We start from the raw sequence: 27,592 nt of genomic DNA on the forward strand, positions 1-27,592 counted from the left end.
TAAGGAACACAAAGTAGCAACAGCATTGATCTATAGACGTTTGTGACAGTTAACGTACAAGGTGAAAATGTCCTCTAATTTGGTAAAGGCATGCAAATTTTCTAAATTTCAATATTCTAGGCGTGCCCTGAACTGATCTCCTACTCGCTGCTCTATCGAGGCGCCGTGACCCGGCCTCACAGGCATGGCCAGGGCGAAGACTGCTCCCCGACGGCCAAGACACGGCCACGGTGGTGCAGCCTGTGGTCTACATCGCCTACCACTCCGCCGTCTTCCAGAACCCCCACCACTTCCGCGGCAAGGTGAGACAGACGGCCCCTCCATGACGACAACAACAATAATTACCGTAGCATGCCTCTTTCTTGGTAATTAGTTGTTGCACTCAATTCAATTAGCCTACTAACTAATCTAGTCCATTATTAATTATTGCTCTTCCAGTGTTTCGGTATCTCTTGGTTTGCATTGGACAACTATGTGATGAAAACACATCACCAGTTTTGGTTCAATTTCTATGTATGCACATGATTCAAGTTTCTTCAATGAATGAATATGCAGCAGCATTTTTTTGGTTCAAGCAATGTATAGATTCTGTTATTACCATTGGTCCTTCAAGTTTGTTTGTTTCAAGTGATTTGGCTTATTACTGCTCTCATGGCCATAATTCTGCTCTATGGTTGTTTACACCTGCCCATGGCATGCTAATGTTTAAAGCCGCCTCTGCTCTCAGACTAAAGCTATATGTAATATGGTTCAGATCGCCCATGGCGCGGACGAGACGGCGACGTCGGGAGGAGGGCACTTTGCAGCCCCTGGACTGAGGAGGATGGGCGCACATAGCCACCAAGCCCTCTGCTCCTCTTCTTCCAAGGCGAGCGATCAAGGGTCCCGAGCTCGACGAGTCCAGCCTGGCCACCACGACGCATTGCTCCCAGCAGGTAGCACGTCCCTCTCCCTCTCCTCACTCACCTGCTACTATGCTAATATTCCAGTGATTGCTATTTGTTAGCTAGCTAGTTAAACGACCTGCTTTTCTGCTAAATAAATGCCCCATTAGCTAGGTAGAGGCAGTGTGCTATGCATGTGTTGTTTAGGTTCTTGCATATGTAATGTAAAATAAATGAAAATATAGGCTGATTCTACTGTAATGCATTATTAGTCTCAAAACCAAGTTCTTGCATAATCACCAACACATTATTGACTGGTTATTTGTGAGAATCTCACTAAATTGGGTATTTGGTGCTATGATGTGCAGGTGTTGGATAAGATCAGGTTTGAGACCCTGACCAAGTCCTCGTGAACAACCTTGGTACCATTGCAAGGTTGGGCGAGAAGGATTTCATGGAGGCTGTAGCTGCTGGCATCGACGTGTCCATGATTGGTCAGTTTGGTGTCAGTTTCTACTCCGCTTACCTTGTTAATGAGTAGTATGTGTGGGAGTCCCAGGATGGTGGCTCCTTCACTGTGAGACATGATACTACTGGAGAGCCCCTTGGAAGGGGTACTAAGATAACCCTATACCTCAAGGACAATCAGGTACAGCAAAACACAAGTCTTGTCACTATTTACATGCTCATGCTAAATATGTTCTTGTGGGGCATTCATAATTTCTATGAATGTACCGTTAAATTGAAATGCTGTTCATGTGTTGCTTTTGTTTCTATGCTCTGGGGTTGTAGATTGGAAGACTGTTTGATTGATGATGCTTAGTTTTAGGAGGGTTCTGCAGAGAGATTCAGGGATTTGTTTTGGTTAACACACTTCACGCCCATCTGAAACATCTTCGTTTTGAAGATGTTGAATATGCTCATTGGAGAAGTCTTCTTCTACCGCTTGCCGTCTAAAATATTATCTTTAGAATATAGTGCTTCTTAAGTTGACTTGTCACTGTAGCTGTGATATGAACTGTAGTGTCCAACTCATCCATTTCATATTTGTACATGGAACATGTATCTTTGAATCAAAGTTATCCTTAAAACCACATCTTTGTAACTGAGTCTTGGAATCAAAGTTATTGTTAAAATTTGAGCTCCTAAAATTCTCAGTTCGGTTTAAATATAGACCTTGCACGTGTTCTTGCTGTCACACTTCATTTTGTTTTCAACGTTCCTCATTACTTCTCAACTCTACCATTTGAACAGCAAGCGGAAGAGAAACCGAAGGAGTGCCAAGCAGCAGCAAAACGGCTCGACAAGGCTCTCTTGGTTAGTATGGTTCCATGAAATTTGTGAGTCTTGGCGCAACATACTTTTTTGGTCTTATCCCTAATTTGTGTTCTCTCACTGCCTAGGCAGGGTTTTGACTTTCCTGTATATGCGTATGCCATGGATAATTATAAGGTGAAGTTTGTTTGATTTCCTCATTGCCTGTAATCATGGTTTCAGTTTATCGGTATAAAGTTCTTACTATTTTTATTTACATGGCTTATGGTTAATTATATTGTTCCTGGTTATGCCCTGATTAGTCAGCACCATCTCTGCAATGGTTGTTGTTATGCCATCGTAATTCTGGTTATGCATGATTTTGGTAGGGTCTATTCTTAGTTTTGGAGTTAAATTATGCTACTGTTTACAACATGGCATTTGAGGCATAATTCTTTAACAAAGGCATGTGTATGTGTTGTGCAATGTGTATTGCATTCATTGACAATGTATTGTATATTTGAGCAATTTGCTGTTTTATTTCTAAGCTGGCAATGGGAGCAGCATAATTGACTTGGCTTCTCAACAACTAATTACCAAGAAAGAGGCATGCTACGGTAATTACTGTTGTGGTCTTGTATACCCTCATAATTATTTGTTGTTGTCGTCATGTATAAATAGCCAGATTCTTTTTTGGTTTTTTCTTGGGCGTCGATGAGCACAGTAGCTCGGAGGAGGCCACCATGGAGCTGATGCCACCTCGGCAAACAAAACCTGTGCATAACGAGAACGACGAGGCGAGCCAATACTACAGAGGAGCTGAACCATAGTGAGGTATTAATTTTAAGTAGCAATATTGGTTGCTAGCATAGGAAAGGTTTGACGTATCTGTCCACCTTTTAAAATATAAGTATCTAAATACTGAATAATGATTATAGTGCTTTAAGACAATCAGGTGCCGTTTGGTTTAGCATATAAGTGTCTAATTACTATATATAGGTATCTATCCACACTTTGCTTTAACAATCAGGCATCATTTTCTTCATCTTGCTAGCTCCAGTTTGTTGCAGAGGAACTATAGTGATCTATGACCGGACTTCCTGTTGATTTAGTGATTTATGATTCCTACAAGTATATAGGAATACTTTAGCTCCATCATAGGAAAAATAATCTGAAATAGAGTTTCGGTGAACTTGAATATCATGGCGTGCACTTGCTTCATTTACCTAGTTAACAATAAAAAGGCCAAGTCTTTCATATTGAAATGGCATTTTTTTGTTCAACATGATATTGTGATTCTAGCCTCATTTAGTCTGTGTTGCAGGTTAAGAAATTTACAGTTTAAAAATTAATATAGCAGCGATCCCCTTCCTATAGTAAAAAATGCTTATCAGGAATCCTGATATTACAAAAATCCATCAATGGTTATGTAAAATACATAATATTCACTGTTGTTGGCATTTTCACAATTAGCTTGAATTTATCTCACTGCAATTCATTGCTCATGGCTTCTACTGGCTTTTCTGTTTTGAATGTTCTCTTTCTTTAGGAATCTGGCTATCTGGCTATTGTTTGGTGCTAACTGTTGTGGTAAGTCATATTATATCTTGTGTCAATAGTCTGTATAATTTTTTGCATCATTTGCACTCATACGCCTTTTTTTAATGATGGTAATATAGGGAGCGCATGTACGTGCAACTGTGGAATGATAACCCAAACCACCTCAATCAGAAAGGGGAGGCCAAAATATGATATGGTTTAGTACCAGTTGATTTGATTGAGCAACAGAAGGTAATGCCTATCTTAGTAATTCTAAGCTCATTTCCCCCCAATAAGTGTTCCTTTGTTACCTGTATTATAATTATTATTCAGTGAATTAAATCAGAAGCTACTTCTATCAAAAAGCAGTTTCCTTTCCTATGAGGCTATGATGGCAATCAATATTTTTGTAGTATACCTCAACCAAACATACTTTTGATAGTACACCTCAAGCAAACATAACAACTATTACAGTTTTAGAGAAAATAAAGATCCAGAATTGTTCATACCTAGAGGTACTCGCCTTCTTGATGCTCCTTGCTTACACAGAGTACTCCTTGGGAACTTCTCCTCCTGGTCTGGCTGTTGTGATGGACGAAAGAAGAGCAAGGAGGGGGAGGAGGGATGGCAGAGGAGGTTCACATATATAGGTAGGCCATGCGGAGGATAACTGGCTAGCAGATCATTGCTTACTCTAGCACTACCATATATACCTGTCCCCTGCACATCTATTTCCTTTTTCCATCAAAATCACACCTGTTAATAAATTAGGCATTGACGGATTTTACAGGATGTTAACATAAAATGGTAGGCCATGCAGAGGAAGGCTGGGTAGCACATGTCTTTGCTTTTTTCATATATATACTTATGTATGGTGCAGATATCTTTCCTTTTTTATCAAACGCATAACTTTTAATAATGTATTAGAAAAGAAGTCAGAAATCAAAACTTACTATAAAATTAGATTGTCCTTAATGTCCTATCCATACTTTAGATCATGATGATGTCAATTGTCATGCCTTAATTTTTTTTGTGGTACTCATTTTTTCCAAAATGCTTATGTTCTTACACATAAGCTTCATGAACTTATCATTGATTAGCATGTATCAAAATAGAACATTCACGGCATGCACACTAACATATCTACTATTAACGTGGTTCTAGTTGTGTACTGTAGGGTACTGATCAATAAGAAAAACCATGCATATATCATTTATTTTACTCTATTCAGGAACAGATAAAAAATAATCAGCGTTTAATCGCTAGCTGGAATTTAAGGCAACGGCGAGAGAGGAAGATCAAGGACAACTTCAGGATTAAATAATATATGCAAGGTACGTGTCGTATGACCTTCATATGTTTATTTACTATTCTATAGCTGGAATGTGATTATTTCTGAAGAATAAAGTATACATCGTATCGTATAACAGTGCGTGTATGGATGAAGTTATACGATACGAGATTAGCTACAGCAAAAGAAAATTAACGACGTACACAATAACGATGAAATATTAATGAATTTATTTGTTCACTTAAATAATTCACTGAAAAAAATGATCAGGAAAGCACTACGTGTTAATCATGCATTTTAATTTGCATTGCAAAATTAGACAGTGAGAACTGTTCATCGGTACAAAAGCTAGGGGTGTGGCACAATTGTAATTTAAATAATAGTCTAATAGGCTAAAATATGTGTATAAACAATTGCCAAAAGCTAGGGATCGCCGGCGCATTGTTTCCAATGATGGGCTCCATCGCTGATCGATACGCGTGAGTGATCGTTCACTGAGGTGTCTTGCAATTAGGATGTCGATGCAGCACATATATAAACGGATATATTTTTAATGCTTTTTATTGCCTGCCAAATATATCAAGTCGTATTTAAGACGTAGATGATTCTTTCTAATTATAAAAAAACGTGACGGGGGCGTATCAGATCTTTCTCCTTTTTTATAGTTGAATATTTTGTTCCTAAGGCATGACATATTTACAGTTCAATCTCAACGAATCGAAAAAAATCAACCTTTGTATAAAACCAGATATCCCGAATTAAGTACGCGTACAAATAATACATACTGCCATAATGGCTACACTTAGAGTTGACAAGCAAAAAGAAAACACACTTTAACAGAAATGATTGTTCTGTGTGAATACATTATTATTCCAAATGTAGATAAAAGGACCGAGGGAAACGAGCTTTTTATTGAGCCGTGTTGAAAAACAAAGTCATCTACTGTCCATTTTTCCTGGCTACAACTGCAGCATTGACGTATGATAGTGTTTCGTCAAGTGTCATTAAGCAGGCTTCGTGGATATCTACGTAAAAACAATTTGTTAGTACTAATAACATCGTAATACAGAAAAGAACAAAAAGCCATAAAAATCGAAATAGTTTATATAACTTACCTTGAAGATGATGAACATCATCATTAGTGTTGGGGGAGAACAAGAATGTGCTCTCCCTCATAGTCTCCATGCACTTATCCCTCCGGTTTACCTATATGTACGTAACTGCAATTTTCTCGAACAAATTTTCAGTGCTCTGCAAGTGGTACAAGTGACGACCAGCATGCTCTTGACTTAGGCGTATAAACAGTATCTCCCGTCTGGAATGATAAAGATATGTTGATGGTAGGCAACTATCAAATATTAATAATCATATAAAACCTCAAGTACTGATTGGAATTTACCGAAAATTCATGATGCCTATCTCAACAAAATGGACCTGCCGTCTATATACTGAATCCCACCTGTGTTGTATCCTACCAGCATAGACAAGAATACCAAGAACATCTGGAAAAAATTAAGTCTGGGTGAGACAAAATGTTAAATCGATAAATATGCAAAAACAAACTAAAAGATGTTGCACCGGTAATGGTTTTGTCCTGTAGCAAGGATATGGCACCAAGTTGTGGGAAAAATGGTGGACAGATTGTCGATGCAATACTGTGCACCGATGTCCTAACCATGGTTATAGCATTTAGTTCAATGACAAACTCCATGCATAGATACCAGAAGTGACCGTCTAGCATTTCCGTGGGGTTTATCCCGACGCTACTGAAGTCATATGTTAGCCCGGTCTGCAGAATGGCGTTGAATCGATAAGCTTGGTTGCTGAAGGCAATTGCTTCAATCTTTGTTCCCTAGAAATATTTAAAAATTCAGATAACAAGACTTTAGAACACATGTGTATATATTTAGTGATATATTTAGTGATCACTAATCTCATACTTCCTGGTCCAGAAGTATGCAACGAAAGTATGGGTTTCCCATTGCATGCACCCTGATATGGGACTTCCACATCACCTTAGCTCGAATTATCCAACATCTTTGATAGATATGTTCCATCTGTACACTTTGAAAATTCAGATACCTACATAAAATAATACGAAATGATGGGATAAACAAACGGTGATGTCAGATAAGCGTGCATGAAGATCTGTACACTTGCCTGTTCATTGAAGGGATGGTAGGCAGAGGCATGATGGGATCCGGTGGACTCGCCATCACCCTCCTCGAGGGCCTCGAGCTGTACAGTATCACCATGGTCAGGGAGCTAATGGATGAAGTGTTAAAGAAAGATAGAGGGGCGCACGGGCACGGGTAGTGGCATTTATATATATAGTCCAAGGGGCCCACAGGCGGGAAAATCAAAATTCTTTCAATTATTTGCATGTGGCCGTCTAGCGAAAAAAAACCTCTACTATCGAAACTATTATAAATAGTAAGTTATGAGAGTTCTTTGGCAACAAAAAATTTATTGCTAAAACTTTTTGAATCAATTAATTATTTATAGATATTTCAGATTCTTAATCTGATCGAAATCATGTCAATTATCTCACCAGTATCATTGTTTCCTTTTCGCCTGTGAATCCCCTATATTCAATATAACAAACTGCGGGAATATAATGATGACTTCAGATTTTTAGTTAGGAACGCAAGAATTGGATATATCAAAATAATTAAGGTGATAGTGCGTTAAGGTAAGTGTAGTCACGCAATTAATATATTACCATGGATTCGCCAATATTTCGTCGATTAAATATATTACCATTAATTACCAACATGTAATCAATTCCAAAAATCGATTATTTACTCAGCTTTTATTATACTATATGTTTTTAAAAAAAATCCCAACATATTTGATTTTATAACATGTGATGAGACGTCGTTGTGTTACTTTGCAACGACTATTTTACGGGCATTTTAAAATAGTAACAAAAATTTAAATCGAAGTTATTAGCAATAGTAATAATTTGTTCAGTCGGTCTTTGATGGCTTGATTCGTTGGTCGCGGTTGCATGCACAATTGAGTATGCGCGTGAAAAGCTAACTTCGATCTGTTTTTTAATTAGCGTCTCTTTTTTAATTTGATTCTGTATGCACAGTGTAGTAACAGCCGCACTTTCAAAACCAGCATGCTTAATTGAGAAGCCTGTGCGTTTTGTGACGTAAGTTAGTTAATATAGCACAAACGCAGTAAATGCCATTTGTAATAAAAAGAATATTTTGATGGAAGTACGGATTACAGCATTTGTACCGCGTATTCATATAAGAAAAAGAAAAAAAATAGCATGTTCGGCGACAAAGCTCAAAGGGAAGATCAAAAACAGAGAGTAAGAAAGGAAGCATGAAACAATATCTGTTCTTTATTCATACTTTCATAGTTTGACTCCAAATCGATTACAATGCAAAATGCTCTTAAGGAGCGTTGAAACATAAAACATAAAAACTGTAAAGAATATTGTATAACTCCTCATGATTGCTCCTTTCAAGGCATTTCTGTCTTCTTGTCGCATGTTTGCATGTGCTTCACAACCATATGTTCCAACTGATTGATCTTCTTTATGAGAGTTTGCATCAGCTTGTTGCTCTCCTTGGTTGCCTGCAGAATTTGATCGTTGCTAGTACCCCAACCGTCCCCCAAACCTTCTTTCTTATCGTCTTTCGTAACGGGATATCTACTACTAATAGGCAGGTTAATAGGCTCGACGTGATTATGCATCCTAAGCCTTTTTGGCTTTGGTGTGTTACCCTTACCAAAGGGACGCATCGGCGTAGCGCCGTCATGATCTTCCAGTTCACCGAAATCTTCACTTTCTTCTTCCTGCCAACGAAGCATGTGAATTGAACTGTTGGATGACGCCATGTGAGAGGAGGATGGAGAGGTCTGGTAAGGTCGTTGGAACGGTTGATCTATATATAAGCGTTTCTAGGAAGCTCTGAATACGGAATCGGTAAACAAATCGACCGATTTGGTCACAATCAAATATTAATTAATGGGATCAATTTTGTGATTCGGTGAGTAGAACCTACTATATTATTACAAGACAAAAAAGATAACCTGTCTTAAGATTTCATGTGTGATAAACCGATTAGGAATTTTTTTAAAAGGAAGCAAATAAAATAGTTAACATGCACGTATTGTACATTTTTCAAAAACACTTCTAAAATTTCCTTATACACGGGATTTTTTTAAAACTATGTTGAATACTGTTTTCTTCAAATGCATTAACACTTCATTCAAGTTTGTACCGGCTGTAACATTTACTTACATTTCCTTGTTCAAACAGGAAAGAGAACATCAAAAAATAAACATGAATTAGGGAAATAAATAAAAAGAAACCTATTGAGATCAGCTTACAACTCTTTCTTGCATTTCATGTGTAATACCTCATGTATATCAAAAAATATAATTGGACTACAAATCATTCAGTCCAACACAGCATTGCAAAAGATCATATTTATTGTTCTTTTTCATCACAACAATCTGTATAACATACATACGTACATATGAGAAATAGTAGTAGAAGTACACGCTCCCATAGCTAGGAAACAACATAAATTTGTGTATTTATGCGTATGCATTAGCAGCAACGGTATTACACACATGCACTATCTGTTTATGCATTAGCAGAAGTAACACATCAGCGGCATCATTCGTTAAGAAAAATTACGCTTGTAGAAAATCTATATCAGCGATGATGGTGTATACATACAAATATTTTAGGTCTGAACTATTACAGATGCACAGTAAATTCATGATGGTAAATGAACCAATGCAAGAAAATAATATGTAATCTGAACTGAACTGTTAAATAATTAGTTTAGATACGTGAAAGTATCAAGTATTCTAATTTTTTTCCAAATATTGTACACTTCAGCAATCAGACATGTCAGTTGTCACATTTTTTCAAAGTCGCACGGGCATATAAACTTATTCGCATGTACGCAGGCTAGCTTTTTATTATTTATTTGTAGTACATATGCAAAATATATATTCACAAGCTTCACAAACTTCCCTCCTGCGTGTGTTGGTCTTATAATTCAGACCAATCAGAATATTATAGTTCTGACCTAGCAGATGATTGTAGAGGATCATAAAGACGTCCATAAACTTACATTCAAACATACTATCAAAATACCAAAATAATAAGAACAGATATGTTAATTTGCCATAATACAATAGTTTCATTGGATGTTCCAGGTCTTTATCCTGCCAATCACTATATCTGAATCACATATTACACATGAAAAAGTACGCTTGTAGAAAATCTATATCAGCGATGATGTTGTATACATCCAAATATAAAAATACCAAATAAAAAATATATGTAAAAGAAACGAAATTCAGCATATCTTGACCATCGCAAGAGTAAATGCTCTGTCATTACTAAACCTGCTAGTCTATTAAGACCGAACTTCAGCCTGTACGGACTTCCTTGTAGACGATGTTCTTCATCGAGGTCAGTAAGGACACAGTCGGTCTTTTTCGCTTCTTTGGATTGTCCTTTAGCTTGTTGGCCTTCTCCTTCGGCTTCTCCTTCTGAATGAGTATCTTTATGTTTCTCTTCGCGGTGGCTCGAGACAAAGCAACATAGAGCTGACCATGAGAGAACACGGGATTGGGTAGGTAGACACCAACTATCGGTATGGTCTGCCCTTGAGCCTTGTTAATGGTCATAGCAAAGCTAAGCCTTATAGGAAATTGCTTTCTCTTAAACTTGAACGGAAACATGTCGTTTTCAGATGGGCAGAGAGGTATTCGAGGAAGGAAGACCCTCCTGCCAGCGTGTTGACCAATCACGATTTCTGCATCAATGGTGTTCCTCTCAAAACCTCTTACAACAAGCCTAGTGCCGTTACACAGTCCATTAGCTGGATCAATGTTCCTTAGAAGTATGACAGGGCAGTTCAACTTTAGCTTGAGTGCATGCGGAGGAAGACCATTAGGAGTCAATCCATTAAGAAACTCCTGAGCGTAGTAGCCATATGGGTCGTCCTCTGCAATGTCAAAGCTATGGTAGATTACTTCATCTCCATGAAAACGGTCTATCATGCGGATGTTTATCTTGTCGACATTGTCGTTTGTCGTGGAAAGGATTGCTCAAGATGTCATGTAATTGGAATCAGACATGTTGTCATCTAGACTCGGAAACACGTGGTCAATAAGTTTTTCCAGGTCGTCAACCTCGCCTGTAGATGGCAGACAAATATCTTCAGGGAGTAGTATGTTGCCTTGATCGTCTACATCCTCAGTGCCATTGCCGACCCTTAGCAAGTAATCTGCAAACCACGTGTCATTATGAGCCCTCATGTTGGTGATGAGCCGAAGCTGCCGCATACACTTTCACAGATGAGAACTTCGGAGGGTTGCATCAATTATCTGGCCCCGCGACCCCCTTCTGACGACCGGAAGCACCTGCCGAAAGTCCCCACCAAAAACAATAGTCTTTCCTCCAAAGGGCCGGTCACGTATTCCCATGATGTCGCGCATGCTGTTGTCCAATGCCTCTACCGCTTGTCGCTTCGTCATGCTGGCCTCATCCCATATTATCAATGAGGCCATCCTTAGGAGCTTGGCGGTCCCACTCTGCTTGGTGAAGATGCACGAGGCTCCATCATCGCAACTCAATGGGATCTTGAACCTCGAGTGGGCAGTCCTGCCGCCAGGCATGATAGAAGCGGCGACGCCCGACGTCGCGGTAGCGATACCAATCTTGCCTTGGCTCCTCACCTTGGCAAGCATCGCCCTGTATAGGAAGGTCTTCCCTGTACCTCCAGGGCCATCAACAAAGAATACACCCCCATCACCGCGTTCAACAGCCGTTAGTATCTCGTCGTATGCGGCCCTTTGTTCCAAGTTCAGCGAAGATACCAACTTAGTGTCATCCATGTCAAACTCAACGGTTGTTTCCTCGATGACCTCTCTTGCCTCGCCCTCGGTTGGGTCAAACGCATCATCTATGCTCGGAAGAGCGAAATCAACAATATCTTTACCCATGGACTGCAACATACCCCTAATGTCTAGCAACACCATCTGCTCCACCTCGTCAGGGAACGTGCGTGATCGACGATAGTCATCTGACATAGGCTCGAGGTGCCTATCCCATAAACCACGCACGTCGCCTGGCTCGCAGTGCACCAAGATGGTTGCGAAGAGCCTCCTAAGAGAACATGGCATCGCCCACTGCTCAGCCTCAGTAAGACAGTCGTCGAGCGTGTTGTCTGCCTCGATGAGTCCCAACCTTTCAGCGGCCTCTCTAAAGCTCCCACATAGCACGCCGTCCACGGTGAGCAAGTCTTCAAAGGATGTTTTGCCCGTAACATGGTTTAGCAACACACGCAGATAGTATCGGTCCCCCTCGGCAGGATTGGCAGACACGATGCGACCTATTTGAAAACGCTCGACCCGCGGCTTCCAAAACTTCTTTTTCTTCTGCCACGTGAAGCTTCCGGGAAAATCCTTGTACAATATATTTCTAGCCCGAGGGTGTTCCTGGTTAGCTTTGAAATACTCCGTTAACATGGATTTTGAAATATTTTCTGAGGCGACAACATTTTTCAAGTCAGCCTGGGCATTGAATGCGACCCTGTGCATATTCGGGAGATGAAGAGGCAACTGCAAGACAGGAGGGTAGTTGGCGCAAAGTGGAAAGCCAAATATCCTCCACATAGCCTCCGGAGGGGTGATCCACCTTGCGTCAACGTATCTCTTGATCTCATCAATGTTACCATCGGCGTCGGGCTGGTCGATGCTGAAAGAAGCCTTATCATGGCCCTTGTAAATGTACTTGTAAAGATATTTGACGGCCTTTATGCTCGAGCAGACCTCAACGTTGATGTGGCAATTGAATATCCGCAGAAGGTATGGGTTATAAGGCACAACCCATCTGTTGTCCAACATCTTCCCTCGGACCTTAGCACGCCTACCATCGTCTCTACGTCGATAAACTGGGTACGAGTCCTTCCCCTGTGCTGTGTTTTCATTGAACGACCGCGAGTATCTGCACTTGCATCCGTTTTCTTGCATGCAAACATTCTTCGGGTTTAGAGCACCGCATGGTCCGTGCATCATATGTTTTACCATCATTGCATACAATTCCGGATACTTATGCTTGTCTGGGAGCTCTGCGGAAATGAGTCGGTCATACTGCTCGGGGACGATAAGCTTATATGTTGAGTCCATGATCAACAGAAAATGTGCGTGTGGGAGGCCCCTTTTTTGAAACTCGACAACATATACATATGCGACGACAACACCCAGGATGTGCTTCTTGAACAACATGTCCTTCATAGACTCTAGTTTGCCAAAGAACACGCGAGCCACAATATCAGGTCAGTCTTGCGCCGTCTGACCAGGCAGCAACTCATTCGTTATCTCTTCCCATTTTGGATTGCAAGTCATGGTCAAGAAGATGTCAGGCTTCCCGTATGTATGTACAATTGCCATGGCATCCATATGCCTCTTCTTCATGTCGCGGTCGCCACCAGGGTATGTTCCAGGGAGAACTATTCTTACCCCAACAGCGCTTGCTCGTGTCTCCCCCGATGTGATCGCATCAACAACTCCTTTATACAAGTCGGCACGAATCTGTGTCTGGTTCTTCTTGTACCACCTTAACCGACAACTTTCAATCTTGACGTACATGTCGACGGCCCATTGCTGCAAGAGGCGTGCTCCACAGAGTATGGGATTAAAGATCGCAGGCCGTGTCTGCAGCATGTAACAGTAGTAGTCTCTGACAGAGACGCACAACCTGCTGTTGCCCTCTGCACATGATTGAGTACCATAAAAATGAGGATATAATCGACAAACAAAATATTATTTGTAGCAAAATGGGACGCAGACGGCATACCTGCATCCTCATCATCATCATGGACCAGTTGAGGATTTAGTACAACCTCCAAAGGAACATTACGTTTAGGTAGCTTCGGATGCCAACCTAGTTCTCCCCTTGGATAGAATAGGGGATAAGACAAAGGGTCATATGCTCCGGAGGTCACACGTATACTGTGCCTTTCGTTGTTATTACCACAAAGTGTTATCCTCCGGTCAAACCTTTTTGCTAGGTCGTTGCCCTCAACCCAAATTGCGGCGACCTCAGATGACAACGGTCTGTTATATCTTCTTTGGTCAAGCCTTTTATCGGTGTTTAGGTCTATCCTGTAATCATCGAGGTTGTCCTTGTGTGCACCCAAACTCCTAAATTGCTAGGAGTACGGGTTTTCTTTGAGTATGTCTACTAACTTCTTCACGACATCTTGGTCTAATTGCTTGGTGGCCGCCTTACGATGAGTGATGGTTGGGTCATCATCATAGAAGTATAACTGCAGATGCTCAGGACGGGAGCTAGGCCCGAGCGAATGCACATTGTGGTAGATGGTGCCGTGTGCCCGGAATGTGTACACCCCAGACTTCATGTTTGTGTAGTTCTCATCAAGGCTGACGCCAAGGGTTGTGAAGGCGAAATGCCCGTTGAAGAAGCGTATGTTTTCCCGAAAATGTCTAGAATCTGCATCCATGCTTGACCATAGCCTCATCAGCTCTGGGATTGGCTCAGGTTGTTTAAGTTCGATCTGGCCATTGCGACAGCAGAAGCCGTCAGTCTCAGACACAAATTTTTTTGCCTTGCAGTGTTTGCAGTTTGCGTCGAGCTTCAGGATGAGAGTCGTGTCTGGGATGTTTGTGTAGACAAAGTCTAATGGATCAACCTCGCTAGGTATAGCAGACGACATGATCGCTTCCTCTTCATCCTCCAAGGTGTCATTATCGTATCCTACGTGCATTTGTTGAAACATGATGTTCAAAACATTAATTACTACTAACTATAATTATGATAAAGCCCCACAAATTCATAGATTATAGTTGACCATACCTTCGTCGCGAAACATGTAGTACTCCTCATCCATAAAGTCGGATGGTGTCGTCTCATCGCCAGTGATGCAGTCTCGGAACCCATCGATTTCGTCTGCATTATCTCCATGGCGAATGTGACAATAGACAACGTCATGTCAGATGAGGGTTGGTGAGAATGAGCACAACAAGGTGACAATAGAATTATCATACCATTGGTACCAACAATGAAATTCGGCATGATTGTCGTCGGGTCGCCATCAGATGAATCACCTTCGGCGGCCCGAGAGAGGGGTGTTGCGTGGGATAAGTTTGCTAGGTCTGGACGTGGCAGTGCGAGGGATTCTTTGCACGGGGTGTGCTTCTTTGCCGCATAAGTTGCCTTCTTTTTGCACTTAACTCCCCCTTCTCTTTGCTGCATGCCCTCCATTCTCGCAGCGTGGTATTTTTTTCTTCAAGATCGATAGTTCCGTGCTCTAGATGTTTCCGATATGTTGCTCGCCTCCGCGCGTTTGTTTGCTCCATTTGATCAGGAGTTAAGCAAGTTCTGCGTTGCTTACCACGCTGCTTTCTAGGTAGTTGGTTATCATGAATGACAGCTGTACTGATTGTATTGGTATGAGGCAATACCGCCTCATCTTGTGACAATGACGTATAGCTGGACCTATTTGGGTCGGCTGGTTATACAACAGTGTAAAACGCTAATCAGTACTGCATTAATTGATCATTGATACAAAAGGTACCAGCATATTTTGTAGGTCATATCAGCTGACTCCTTCCGTCCATTTTCACAAGGTATTAATGTCTAATCAAAAGTCAAACGAGAGGACGATAAAACAATGAGTTTGATAAGCTTGTTTTCCAAGATAACTTATTAAACACTTGTATCCAGAAACATTAGGAATATATATACTATCAAGAGGCAGCTGAATCAAAAAGCATTCTAACCTGATATTGTAAGGGCAGGAAGGTTATCATCTTTGTGCTTCACGGTAGCTCGCCCTTGAGCCTTGATCTGGCTATTTTTGTCGGCAAGGAGCATAGGGTGAGCTTGTACCCCATTAGTGATATCACCGAGAGCGCTCCGTGGAACATTTTGCATACCTGCAATATGGTTGCAGGTGTCATACTCACGGATTCTCAGATAATAATCATACTGTTATGAACAAAGGGAGTATATTCAATAGACGTTTGTCCTGTAATATAGAAATAGTCGTACCCGACATGTCAACGGCAGGCATATTTTGATGGAGATGCTTGCCGGCGGCGTCATCATATTTTCTTCGATAACCATCTACCAACGGAGATTTCATCTGTTCCTTGTTAATGTCAGCATTTTCCTTGTTCTTAAGATACGTTGCCCGCCTCCGCGCATTTATTAGCTCTTTCTTGTCATCTAGTAATAGATGCATGAAGGTGTGAGAGTAGTGAATGCAGGAATGTACATTATTTTGATTTAAAATCAAACAATCATACCAGATATTGAAAGGTCAGGTTGACTTCCATGCTATACTTTTTCTGCTTCCTCCTCTTTTTTCCTCCGATAACCAGCTCGCCTCTTGGCGTTTATCTGCTCCCTTTTTTCATCAGACAAGATAACTTTCTTAGATGGTTTGGAGATACGCACGACAGATCCTGTAGTCATGTGCTTGGATGTTGAACCGGATTGTGGTAAAACTTGAGGAGTTGCATTGATGTTTACGTGATTTCCTCCATACATATGAGTCAAATCTAGAGCCTCTGGAACAAAACCAAACCAAAATGATAATGTACTTAGTATGTTAATGAACATCTGCAACACAACCTCTATAAGATAGATACGGTTCACAACGAAAGACGAATCTTGTAATACCGTTTACACTTTGTGCTACGGCTGCGGCTAACTCGTCAGTGAGACAACTGAGAGACACAAACGTTGATGAGGTTGCCGTGTTGCCCGCTTGATGTAAAAATAACCGATAGTGGTCATAACGGGTCAGTTTAGTGCTATCCGAAGAGTAGAGAGTACTGATTATGTTTTCTACTAACCTGAGTTCAGTTCGGAAGGCCGCGGTACACATGTGACATCACCATCAGTGGGTTGAGGAACAACAACAACTGCGGTCTGTTCAGTGATGGACTGATCTGAAATTGGTTCATACAAGTAAATAGACGGTCTAATAATAGATGCAGCAAGCTATGAGAGTAGTCAAAGCAGGAATGCACATTGTTTTCATTAAAAATCAAACAATTATACCGGATGTTGAAAGGTAAGCTTGACTTTCATGCTCAAGTTTCTTTGCTTCCTCCTCTTTCTTCCGCCGATAATTAGCTCACCTCTTGGCGTTTATCTGCTCCCTTTTTTCATCAGATAAGATACCTTTTTTAGTTTGTTTGGTGATATTCTCGAAAGATCCTGTGGTCATGTGCTCGGATGTTGAAACGGTTTGGGATAAATCTTGAGCAGTTGACATAGTGTATAGGTGTATTCCTCCATCAATAGGACACACATCAAGAACATCTGGAACAAAACAAAAGCTAAATGTTATTGTTCTTAGACTGTTCTTGAATGTCTGCAACACAACCTCTATAAGCATGATAAATAACCGAGATTGCAGGGTCTCCTTTTCAATATGTTTTTTGCTCACCTGAGTTCAGATCGGGAGGCCGCTGAACACATGCGATATCACCATCAGTGGGTTGGGGAACAACCGGGTCTGCGGTCTGTTCAGGTATCGAGTGGCCTGGAGCATGGTTCATACAAGTAACTGAGATTGAAGTCACGAACATAAGAGAATAAAATGATGAGTACTCTATCCGCACAGCCTCATACCTGGACTAATAGGGTGATTATCAACAACGTTTGTCCCAGCCATCTGATATCCTACACCTTCAGTACCCACAAGTTCAATATCCGGAAGAACCGGTTGTCCAGACGGTTCAAGTGTCAGCCCATCTGAGTGTCATTCATACAAGTAAGCGAGATCAATTCGATAAATAAATAGTATTAAATCATGGTAAATTGACAATCCAACTGTCATAAATGGGGTACTCAGTTTGTTCTCACCATCATTTGTCCAATCCAAATTATCTGAAACAACGTCATTTAAGGAAATCACAATCGGGATATAGCTTGAGATGTGCGGCAAGTTTTTTAGTCAAAGATTTACCTCTAGGTACACCTGACGCTGTTGTATGTTCCGCAGATTTGCTTTGTGGATTCCCCATACTTACCTACAAGCAAAGAATTCATACTATTAATAATGGCTTGTGAACTGTAGTTGTCTACCATCTTAATGATCTTATTTTGTTATGTTTAATACTGAAGTTGTCTACCGTCAATCATTTATTTTGTTATGTTTAATACTGAAGTTGTCTACCGTCAATCATTTATTTTGTTATACCCTTCTGGACGCGCCCAGGATCCAACTCCTGGCCTCCGTGTTGGGAGGTTTTATGTAAACAGACTGATTCTTAATTGTTATGTTTCATGCACTTTCGTTCGTGAACTTGGAGACAACTTGGAGACTATGCTTATTGGACAGGCTGCTTCTTGGCAGTGCAAAGTAAGCAGAACAAGCCACACAACCAAGCAATCAAAGTAAGTAAAAGCAGCACAATCAGTTATGCAAACATGTACAGCAACTAAACATGTTCAGCAACATGCGTAAACAGCTCCTAAGCTACTCTATGCACATCGACTTTGTCATTCCAGTGAACGGGAACTTGACTGCGGGCTTGGAATCCTACAAACACAAAGCAGAAAAGGCTGCTATGGACTATGGATTTCACATGGCCATTACCAAGTGGAATGATGAGGTTTCGAGGGAAATGGAAGTGATGGTCAAGGAACATGGTGGGTGCATACTCTATTCTGCATTCTTGGACTATTCTGTTCATGACGAACATCCTCTGTGCCAAATTTTCTCTTCTTTTCTGCAGTTGGAAGGCGAGGCAACTTCACGGGCAATTCGATTAGCAAAATTCGTCAATACACCGTTGTATGTTGTTCATGTGATGAGTACTGATGCAATGGAAGAGATTGCCAAGGCTAAAAGAGAAGGTATGGTGCCTGGCCATTTGGTTCAAACAAGTTCCTCATCAATGCAAATTAAGACAGAGTTATTTTATGAACATTTACTTTCAGAACATTGGCTAGTTTCCGCTTTGTACAAAAAAAATCAGGACTGGGTCGGTCCCAGAATAACTTGTTGGGGCTTCAGAACTAAGTGGTCCCACGGGATTGATAATACCCCAAATCTAAGTACTAAGTTGATTTAAATTTTCAACGCGTGTCAAATTGTGAAACAAACTGTAAGTTGATGTAAGCTCAAACTTTGCAGGTCAGAGAGTCATTGGGAACCTGTGGTATCTGGGCTAGTCCTTGATGATTCTTGGCTTTGGGATCCTGACTTTGCAACTGCTTCAAAGTAAATAGAACACACACAATCAGTATATGTTTATGTAGCTGTGGTTCCTCTTATTTCATATCTTGCTTCTAGGTATGTGATGAGTCCTCCAATCCGGGAAGCAGGGCATAATAAAGCACTTCAAGCTGCTCTTTCATCAGGAATATTACAGGTGACACGCTTGAATCCAGAATCCCACCTTAATTTCCTGAAGTGTGAAGTTGTGGAGTCCTTAAAATAAAGCGCTTCAAGCTGGTGTTTAGCCTCTGCTTGAAGATTGTTCGAGGCGGTAAATTATAAAAGGAATATTATTTTCTGAAAATATTGTTTGTACATTGTCTACTATGGAGATGGAAACATCCCTTGAATAAGCACCGAACTGTTCTTTGTTCCTATGCAGCTTGTGGGAACTGATCATTGCACCTTCAATTCCACTCAGAAAGCTTTCGGTTCTGATGATTTCAGGAAGATTCCCAATGGCGTAAATGGTAAGCCATAGGGCTTGAACAAAGGAAACTGTGTTGTGTCATTGCAAATGGAAGCTGGCTAAGGCATCTCTCTTTTCATTACTTGATCCCAGGTATTGAAGAACGGATGCATATAATTTGGGATAGCATGGTGGTAAGTTTTGATTTCAAATGTTGTTTTTCGTGATGGGTACTAAGTTGGTTCCATTGCCGGTATTTCTGTTTTCTGACTTCATTCAATATATGTACAGGAGACCGGCAAGATCACAGTCACCGATTATGTGAGAGTGACAAGCACAGAATGGTAGTGCAGAAATTCTATAGCTACATCAAAACAAAATCAGAAAAACAAAACAAGAAGCAAACAGTTTTAAAGTATAATGATGCATACTACTCTCTAATCTTCTCAGTGCCAAGATCTTCAACATATACCCTCGCAAAGGAGCAATCCTCGAGGGATCTGATGCAGACATCATCATCCTGAACCCCAAGAGGAGCTTCGCGATGGGCACGCGCACACACCATTCGAGGTCCGACACGAACGTGTACGAGGGCAGAAAAGGAAAGGTTGGCTCCCCACAACTCACAACTGTTAATCCAACATAATACTCGATATCCAACCTGTGGATGTTTCTGTCTGATTGGTGTAGGGAATGGTAGAGGTGACCATCTCAAGAGGGCGAGTGGTGTGGGAAGATGGCTTGAACAAAGGAAACTGTGTTGTGTCATTGCAAATGGAAGCTGGCTAAGGCATCTCTCCGGCGAACACGACACGCGGGATCGTACAGCAGAAGTTGGATTCTGGGCGCGTCCAGAAGCGGATCGCCGGCCGATCCTGAGCGTCTCGGTCTCCCAGTCCACGTCCTTCAAGTCGCCGACTCCTGATATGATTTTCTGTATGACCTTGTGTAATAACTATTGTGTATGAACTTGCGTTACTTACTACTGAAAGGGGAGCAGCGCCTGTCGAGACCCTGTGCGTGTCCAGAAGGGTACAATTGTGTATGAACTTGCATTACTTACTACTGAAAGGGGAGCAGCGCCTGTCGAGACCCTGTGCGTGTCTAGAAGGGGGTCGCCGTCGGATCGGGGTCGTGATCGCCGGCGTATCTTTATCGGGATCGCGGCCCCGTCACCTCGCCCGATCCCACAGCAGATAGCCGCCTCCTGCAAGCGCGGCGGCGAAGGTTTGGATCGGCCGCGGAGGGGGCGTAGGGGTGGATCGGCCGCGGCACCGGAATGGATCGGCCGGGGAGGGGGAGTAGGGGTGGATCGGGCGTGCGATGGGGTGAGATCGGGCGTTCGAAGGTCTGGTCGGCGGCGGAGATCGATCTGCTCTGGGCGAGAGGGTTTTTTTGGCAAAGGTTTTTTGGCACAGATGGGATGATGACGAAAAAAAACGGTGGTTGGGGGATGACGAAAATAAACCAGCGAAAATAAACCGCGCGGACTATTCACCAACTGCTCCATTAGGAGTAGAGATACAAACCAGCGTCATGCCGAGTAGCGAATCTTGGAAGAAAATAAGGGGGGCTCAAAGTTAACTGTGTGTAGAAAAAGTCAGAAACTCTCAATCCTTTAGTCCAAAATATGGTCAAAATTTTGATACAAATAGTAGCAATTTTTCTTTTCCAATATTGGGGGGGGGGGGGGGGGGGGCTCGAGCCTGTCGAAGCCCCCCTGTTCAATTCGCCACTGGTCATGCCCTAATTTTCTGGTCATTGGAAGAGGTCATGGCCAATTGCAAGTTTGCAATGCATGCATGTGTGTGTCGTCCATGCGATTCTTTACCAGCTCAGCGTCATTCCATCTTGTCTGATCGAGCTCGTGCCATGGGCATACGTCAGAGTTATTATAACAATTAAAAAGCATGATGTGTCATTAGGAGGAGGAAGAAGAATGATCACTTCGGATCAGGATCAAACCAGCATCAAGGGGTTCTAGTCTTCTACGTAGATGATCTCAAAGGCATGCATGTATCACTCTTATGCAGAGGCCGATGGTGATCTTCCTTTTTTTTTTAAAAGAAAAAATGATCCCGAGAGGAAGGGGGGGCTGTTGAGCTGCCACGTGACCCTTCCTGCTCTGATACGTAAAGCATGCCCATTTTTATATTAGATATATACTAATTGCATCAACTTAGACGTAAAGCACCAGGGTTAACAAGAGTAACTTGCAGTTATGAGTATCTCGCAATTTTTGAACAACTAAATTTTTTCCGCTAAATAAATCATTTAATATCAAGATCATCAATGGACCAGGTTGGGCAGATGCAGGAATAATTGTACTACCTTGTCTGAAACAATTGTGCATTTAATTTCCCATGAGAATAGTCCACATCAATCAAGCAGAAATGCAATGCAAACACTGATCGTGTCCTAATCGAGGCAGCAGGCTAATCACCTCTTGATCTGACATGGATCGATGGAGCTAATTGCTTCGTACTCGCCACTGAGTTGTCAGCTATCTGCAAATTGCAATTGCAATTGTACTGTCTGCATTGCGTGTCCATGATTTCTGCCTAAGTAGCATCATCAATGTTCTACATGACTAATTAGGCTCATTGGTAGAACAACTATTCAGACAAGATGAGCAAGGAGATGATAGGATTCCCTCATAATTATTCTGAACATCGGCAGTAGTTGGAGTCAACTTGCTTAATTCTGTGTGCATGCATGCAGATCTCATCAGATCAGATCAGATCAGCATGGAGATTCGTTGCAGGTTGGCTTGGAACATCAGCTTTTTTTACAGATGATTCTGTGGTATCCTCATTGTGCAATCTCCTGTTGATTTCTACACGAATCTTCGCGTAAGATCAATGATATATGACTTAGATGTGCAATACTTATGGCACATCTAGATGTGCTTTAGCAAAATTGTAATTCTTAACCGACATGGATCCATGAAGCTAATTGCTTCGGAATCAAGATGATGAGTTTTGGGCTTGCAATTGTAAGTTTGCTATCATTGTTCTAGATGACTTATAAGCTCAATGGCATGGAAGATGGAACATTCCATCACTCCAAAAGCATCTATGCGATGACATGGCTGCCGCGTCACGAGGAAGAAGAATGACGCAGCTTCTAAAAGGGATCTGCTCAGCTGCCATGTGTCCCTTCCTACCAAAAGTCCACACAAAGTCACAAACGTACTCACTCATCTGCAGCCACAAAAGCAAATTTGATTTGATCACGGACCGGCCGACCAATGCTACAAGACACGCGAGCTCGACCGCGGCCATGCATGGCGCCACATTATTACTGTGCCTCAGCTGAGCTTCACCGCCGTATTCGATTAGAGTAGCTGAGCTGAGCTCCGGACATCAACACCATGGCTTTCTTGCAGAGGCTGTACAAGCGCAGGCGCAATGCCGCCGCCGTGACCGCGAGTGCCTCCTTCCTGCTGCTCCTGCTCGTGCTCTGCCTCTCCCTGCGCACGCGGCACGGCGGGACCTTCTTCTTCGGCTCGGGCGCCGGAGCGCGGGAGCGGGGGAGCTGCGAGGCGGAGCTGCAGGCGCTGGAGGGCCGCGCCGCGCGGTGCCGGTACCTCCGGTCGTCGTCCCACCCGCCGTGCGCGCCGACCGGGTACGTCGACTACCTCGCGCTCTTCTACTGCGCGTGCGGGGAGCAGGAGGGGCTCTGGTGGTCGCCGTGGCTGGGCGGCGCGGCGATCGCGCTCTGGCTGCTCCTGCTCTTCTACCTCCTCGGCGACACCGCGTCCGAGTACTTCTGCGCCTCGCTCGAGGGCCTCTCCGCCGCGCTCCGCCTGCCGCCCGCCGTGGCCGGGGTCACGCTGCTCTCGCTCGGCAACGGCGCGCCCGACGTGCTCTCCAGCGTCGTGGCGTTCGCGTCCGATGGCGGGGAGGCCGGGGACGTGGGGCTCAGCGGCGCGCTCGGCGGCGCCCTGTTCGTGTCCACGGTCGTCGCCGGCGTGGTCGCCATCGTCGCCGCTCGCCGCGGAGGCGCCGTCATTGAGCGGCGCGGGTTCGTGCGCGACGTCTGCTTTCTTCTCGTCGCGCTCTGCTACCTCCTCGCCGTGCTGGTCGCCGGCACGGTCACCGTCTGGGCCGCCGCGTGCTTCCTCTCCCTCTACGCCGCCTACGTCCTCCTCGTCTCGACATCGCACTGCTGCTCCGTCGCCGCCGATGACGGCAGCACCTACACAAGTACAAAGCCTTCCGATGACCTCGCCGCCCCGCTCCTCCTCCCGGTCGCCGTCTCCTCCAAGCAGCCACCAAGAACCTTCGCCAGCGGCCTCTTGGCCGCAGTCCACGCGCCGCTCTACCTCCCGCGCCGCCTCACCATCCCGGACATCGCCGCGCACCGCTGGTCCAGGCCCTGTGCCATCACCTCAACGCTCCTCGGCCCTCTCCTCCTCGCCGTCGTCACCTCCCCGACCAGCCCCACCGTGCTACTCGCCGGCGCCCTCACCGGCACGCTCTTCGCCATCGCCGCGGCCGCGACCACGGACGCCGCGGCACCACCACACGGCCGGTACGTGCGACTCCTGTGGCTCGCCGGCGGGTTCCTCATGTCCATCCTCTGGTCCTACCTCCTGGCCCGGGAGCTCGTGGCCCTCCTCGTGTCCACCGGCATCATCGTGGGCGTGCCCGCGAGCGTGCTCGGGGTCACCGTGCTCGCGTGGGGCAACTCCCTCGGCGACATGGTTGCGGACGTCGCAATGGCGACGCAGGACGGCGCATCGGGCGCCCAGACGGCCGTGGCGGGGTGCTACGCCGGGCCGGCGTTCAACACGGTGGTGGGCTTGGGGCTGTCGATGGCACTGGCGGCGGGGGCGCGGTACCCGGAGACGTACAAGATCCCGGTGGATGCGGCGACGTACGTGACGGTGGCGTTCCTGGTGGCCGGGCTGGCGTGGGCGTTGGTGGTGCTGCCGGCGAGGGGGATGAGGCTCGACGCCACGCTCGGTGCCGGGCTGCTCGCCGTGTACCTCTGCTTCATCGCCGTCCGGGTCGCCGACGCCGTCGGCGTCCTCAGCCTAGATTCTCTCCTGCCAAGACAGTGATTGAGGACTGTTGGATTTGAATTGATGGTGCAGCGGCAAGATCGAACAAGATCCTGAGGCTAAAAGAGTAGTACTACTCGTACTACGTAAAAGTGATGGATGCTGGCTTGGCTGCTTCTCACACACGCTCGTGATCACTTCAGTTGTGAGAGGGCAATGCATGCATGTGGATATGTAAAGCCAGAAAACAAAGTCATTCTTTGTTATCTGTTGTCTATAATTGTTAAGTGCCATGTAAAGTACAGGTACATATGAGTAAATGCTTTAATAATTCAATAAACCTCATAGAGGTGGAAGATCTCTCAATCAATCGAGGTCTCTAATTTTAGACTTGGTCCACGATTTTGACTTGATCAACGCTTTGTAGTTTTGTGGAGTTATCTGCTGGTGGATGGGCTTGTTGGTAGGTGGTTGGTATGGTGGAGCGATATGAGTCGATTCAGGGCAACAATTTCAAGAGCCCATAGCCCTCCGGAGTTTGCTTTCCTTATTTCTTGGGAGCAACTAGTTAACGAGCGCTCCTTCGGGAGCCTCGCAATGATCAGCGCCACTTGGCGCGCTCTCAGCCATTCGCCATGTGTCGCGCTCTGGACGCTCCCTCTAGATTTTTTTTATTTTTCTGCCCGCGTTTTCGGCTTTTTAAACGGTTTCTTTTCTTTTTTTAACGTTTTGGTTTCCCCCCGGTCTTCCTTAGCGTTTCGACCAAAAAACACGTTTACTTTTTTTTTATTTCGTGAAAAGTCACGTTTTTTCTTCCGCGAGAGGCACGGTTGTGCTTTAGCGAGAGTCACGGCCGTGCCTTTCGGAAACGAAAAAAACGCGTTTTTTGTTTTTTTTTCTTTCGCAAGAGTCACGGTTTTACTTCTGCGAGAGGCACGGTTGTGCTTTCGCGAGAGTCACGGCCGTGCCTCTCGGAAAGGGAAAAACAAAACGTGTTTTCTGTTTTTTTTCTTTCGCGAGAGTCACGGTTTTGCTTCCGCGAGAGGCATGGTTGTGCTTTTGCGAGAGTCACTGCCGTGCCTCTCGGAAAGGGAAAAACAAAACGCGTTTTCTGTTTGTTTTTCTTTCGCAAGAGGCACGGTTGTGCTTTTGCTAGAGTCACTGCTGTGCCTCTCGGAAAGGGAAAAAATACGTGTTTTCTGTTTTTTCTTTCGTGAGAGTCACGGTTGTGCTTTCGCGAGAGTCACGGGCGTGCCTATTTCGGAAAGGGAAAAAAACGTGTTTTCTTTTTTTTTCTTTCCACGAGAGTCGCGGTTTTGCTTCCATGAGAGGCACGGTTGTGATTTCGCGAGAGGCACGGGCGTGCCTCTTTCGGAAAGGGAAAAACCGTGCTCCCAGTTTGGTTTTTTCGTCCGTTTTTCGTGAAAAAAAGTTCGTCAAAACCTATCAACATAAGATCTAGTTTTGAAGATCCCGACGCAAGGAATCCAATGGTGAAAACGGTTTGAGATTTGGACGCATGGTTTAAGAGATAAAACGTTTTGAATAAATGAATCTACAAAAAAAGGGAAAACTCCCAGGTTGCGACAAGTGGCGCACTGCATGTGCGCCACTTATCGTGACATGGGAAGATGGAGTTTTCTTTGCAACGAGTACTCCTTAATTAGTGATTTCGTTATTTCTCTACTTTTTTTTGAGCGGTAAAGCAAAAGCTTTATTGATCATAAACCACAGAAAGTGGGATACAACTCGTGTCATGGGGTTGAACAAGCCACAGGTGGCGCCCCTGATCTAAAGAAAGTGAAAAAGAGCAAGTTTGTGTGCCTCTTTATTAACCAAACGACTCTCATGCATAAATATGCTAGTGAAATTAGCAGCTCTGGCTTGGATCTCCTCGATGATGGCCCCATAGCTTCCTCTGCTGGCATTGTTCAGGTCATGTATTGCTTGTTTTGCATCCGATAAGATAACAACGTTCTGCACTCCTAGATCCTCTGCCAATGCCAGGGCTTCCCGACATGCAATGACTTCCAGTGTGGCTGGATCCTGCATACCGTATATGAGCAGAGAGGAACTACCCAAGTAATTCCCTTGGTCATCCCGGCAAACAGCCGCTGCCGTCCCCCTAGAGGGCGCCACTCCTGCATCGACATGAATCTTCACGAAACCTGGAGGCGGTGCCTTGGATCGCATGCTTTGAGCTGTTCTGGTTCGGGTGCTTGGTTGTGCTGGGGATGGAGACTTGATCATATCAAGTTCAGCAATGAACCTCTGAACGAACATGTGGGTAGCCTGTGGACTTTGGTAGATCCCTTCGTGAATCGCCTTCCTCCTTGCTGTCCAAATCGCCCAAAGCGTTACGGCCAGCTTCACAAACAGCGCATGCGATAACAGGTTCATCATTGTGAATAACCATTGTTTTGCTGAAGGTTCTGTCGTGCCTGAGATTTTTTGAACTATCTCCTCCTCTGTCAGCGCCCATGTGCATCGAGACGATGTGCATTCCAGCAGCGAGTGACGCCAGGAATCCTGTACTCCGCATAGTCCACATACACTCGACTGCGCCATGTTGCGATGGGCACGAACATCATTTGTTGGAAGCGATTGTTTTGCGAGTCGCCATAGAAACATTCTCACTTTCCCTGGTACTTGAGTATGCCAGAGTTTCTTCCAATCCCCGCTTTCTCTGTTCGTGGTGGACGACCCTGTATTGCCTTCCAACCATGCTTCCCTTTTCTTTCTGATCGACACCAACATGTTGTATGCAGACCTGACCGAGAACACTCCATTCCTCTCAAAGTTCCATGCCCAGCTATCTTCTATGTTTCTCGTGCATAGAGGAATGCTCAAGATTGGCTGGATATCGATGTGGAGAAACACTTCCTGTAGGCGTTGGATATTCCATCTTGCTGACGTAGCGTCGATGAGCTCTGAAACTCGAGATGGTGGGTTTTG

At 44.0% G+C, this 27,592-nt stretch overlaps 4 protein-coding genes, 1 long non-coding RNA gene and 1 pseudogene across 5 annotated transcripts; 2 read left to right on the plus strand and 4 right to left on the minus strand.

Annotated features, from left to right (window-relative positions):
- Positions 1-10,380: 10,380 nt before the first annotated feature.
- On the minus strand, positions 10,381-11,016 carry LOC141022509 (uncharacterized). Its single transcript, XM_073498770.1, has one exon. The coding sequence runs from the start codon at positions 11,014-11,016 to the stop codon at positions 10,381-10,383; it is 636 nt and encodes a 211-aa protein (XP_073354871.1).
- A 291-nt stretch (positions 11,017-11,307) lies between these two features.
- Positions 11,308-12,864, minus strand: LOC141022510 (uncharacterized). The gene has a single exon (XM_073498771.1). It carries the CDS (start codon positions 12,862-12,864, stop codon positions 11,308-11,310), a length of 1,557 nt encoding a protein of 518 aa, XP_073354872.1.
- Positions 12,865-13,296: 432 nt separating this feature from the next.
- LOC141022511 (uncharacterized) lies at positions 13,297-15,055 on the minus strand. Its single transcript, XM_073498772.1, has 6 exons — positions 15,028-15,055; positions 14,837-14,929; positions 14,209-14,737; positions 14,020-14,124; positions 13,817-13,914; positions 13,297-13,730 (listed from the first exon to the last, which is right to left on the minus strand). The coding sequence occupies exons 1-6, from the start codon at positions 15,053-15,055 to the stop codon at positions 13,297-13,299; spliced, it is 1,287 nt and encodes a 428-aa protein (XP_073354873.1).
- A 167-nt stretch (positions 15,056-15,222) lies between these two features.
- Positions 15,223-16,139, minus strand: LOC141022290 (uncharacterized). The gene is made up of 3 exons (XR_012183572.1): positions 16,034-16,139; positions 15,763-15,918; positions 15,223-15,491 (listed from the first exon to the last, which is right to left on the minus strand). It is a non-coding gene; the product is annotated as an uncharacterized lncRNA (long non-coding RNA).
- A 2,317-nt stretch (positions 16,140-18,456) lies between these two features.
- LOC109767670 (dihydropyrimidinase-like) lies at positions 18,457-20,418 on the plus strand (annotated as a pseudogene).
- Positions 20,419-22,370: 1,952 nt separating this feature from the next.
- On the plus strand, positions 22,371-25,007 carry LOC109767663 (cation/calcium exchanger 1). The gene has a single exon (XM_020326397.4). It carries the CDS (start codon positions 23,003-23,005, stop codon positions 24,695-24,697), a length of 1,695 nt encoding a protein of 564 aa, XP_020181986.3. The 5' UTR covers positions 22,371-23,002; the 3' UTR covers positions 24,698-25,007.
- The last annotated feature ends 2,585 nt before the right edge of the window (positions 25,008-27,592 follow it).

The sequence above is a fragment of the Aegilops tauschii genome, chromosome 5 (assembly GCF_002575655.3).
Source record: "Aegilops tauschii subsp. strangulata cultivar AL8/78 chromosome 5, Aet v6.0, whole genome shotgun sequence".
NCBI classification, from domain to species: domain Eukaryota; kingdom Viridiplantae; phylum Streptophyta; class Magnoliopsida; order Poales; family Poaceae; genus Aegilops; species Aegilops tauschii.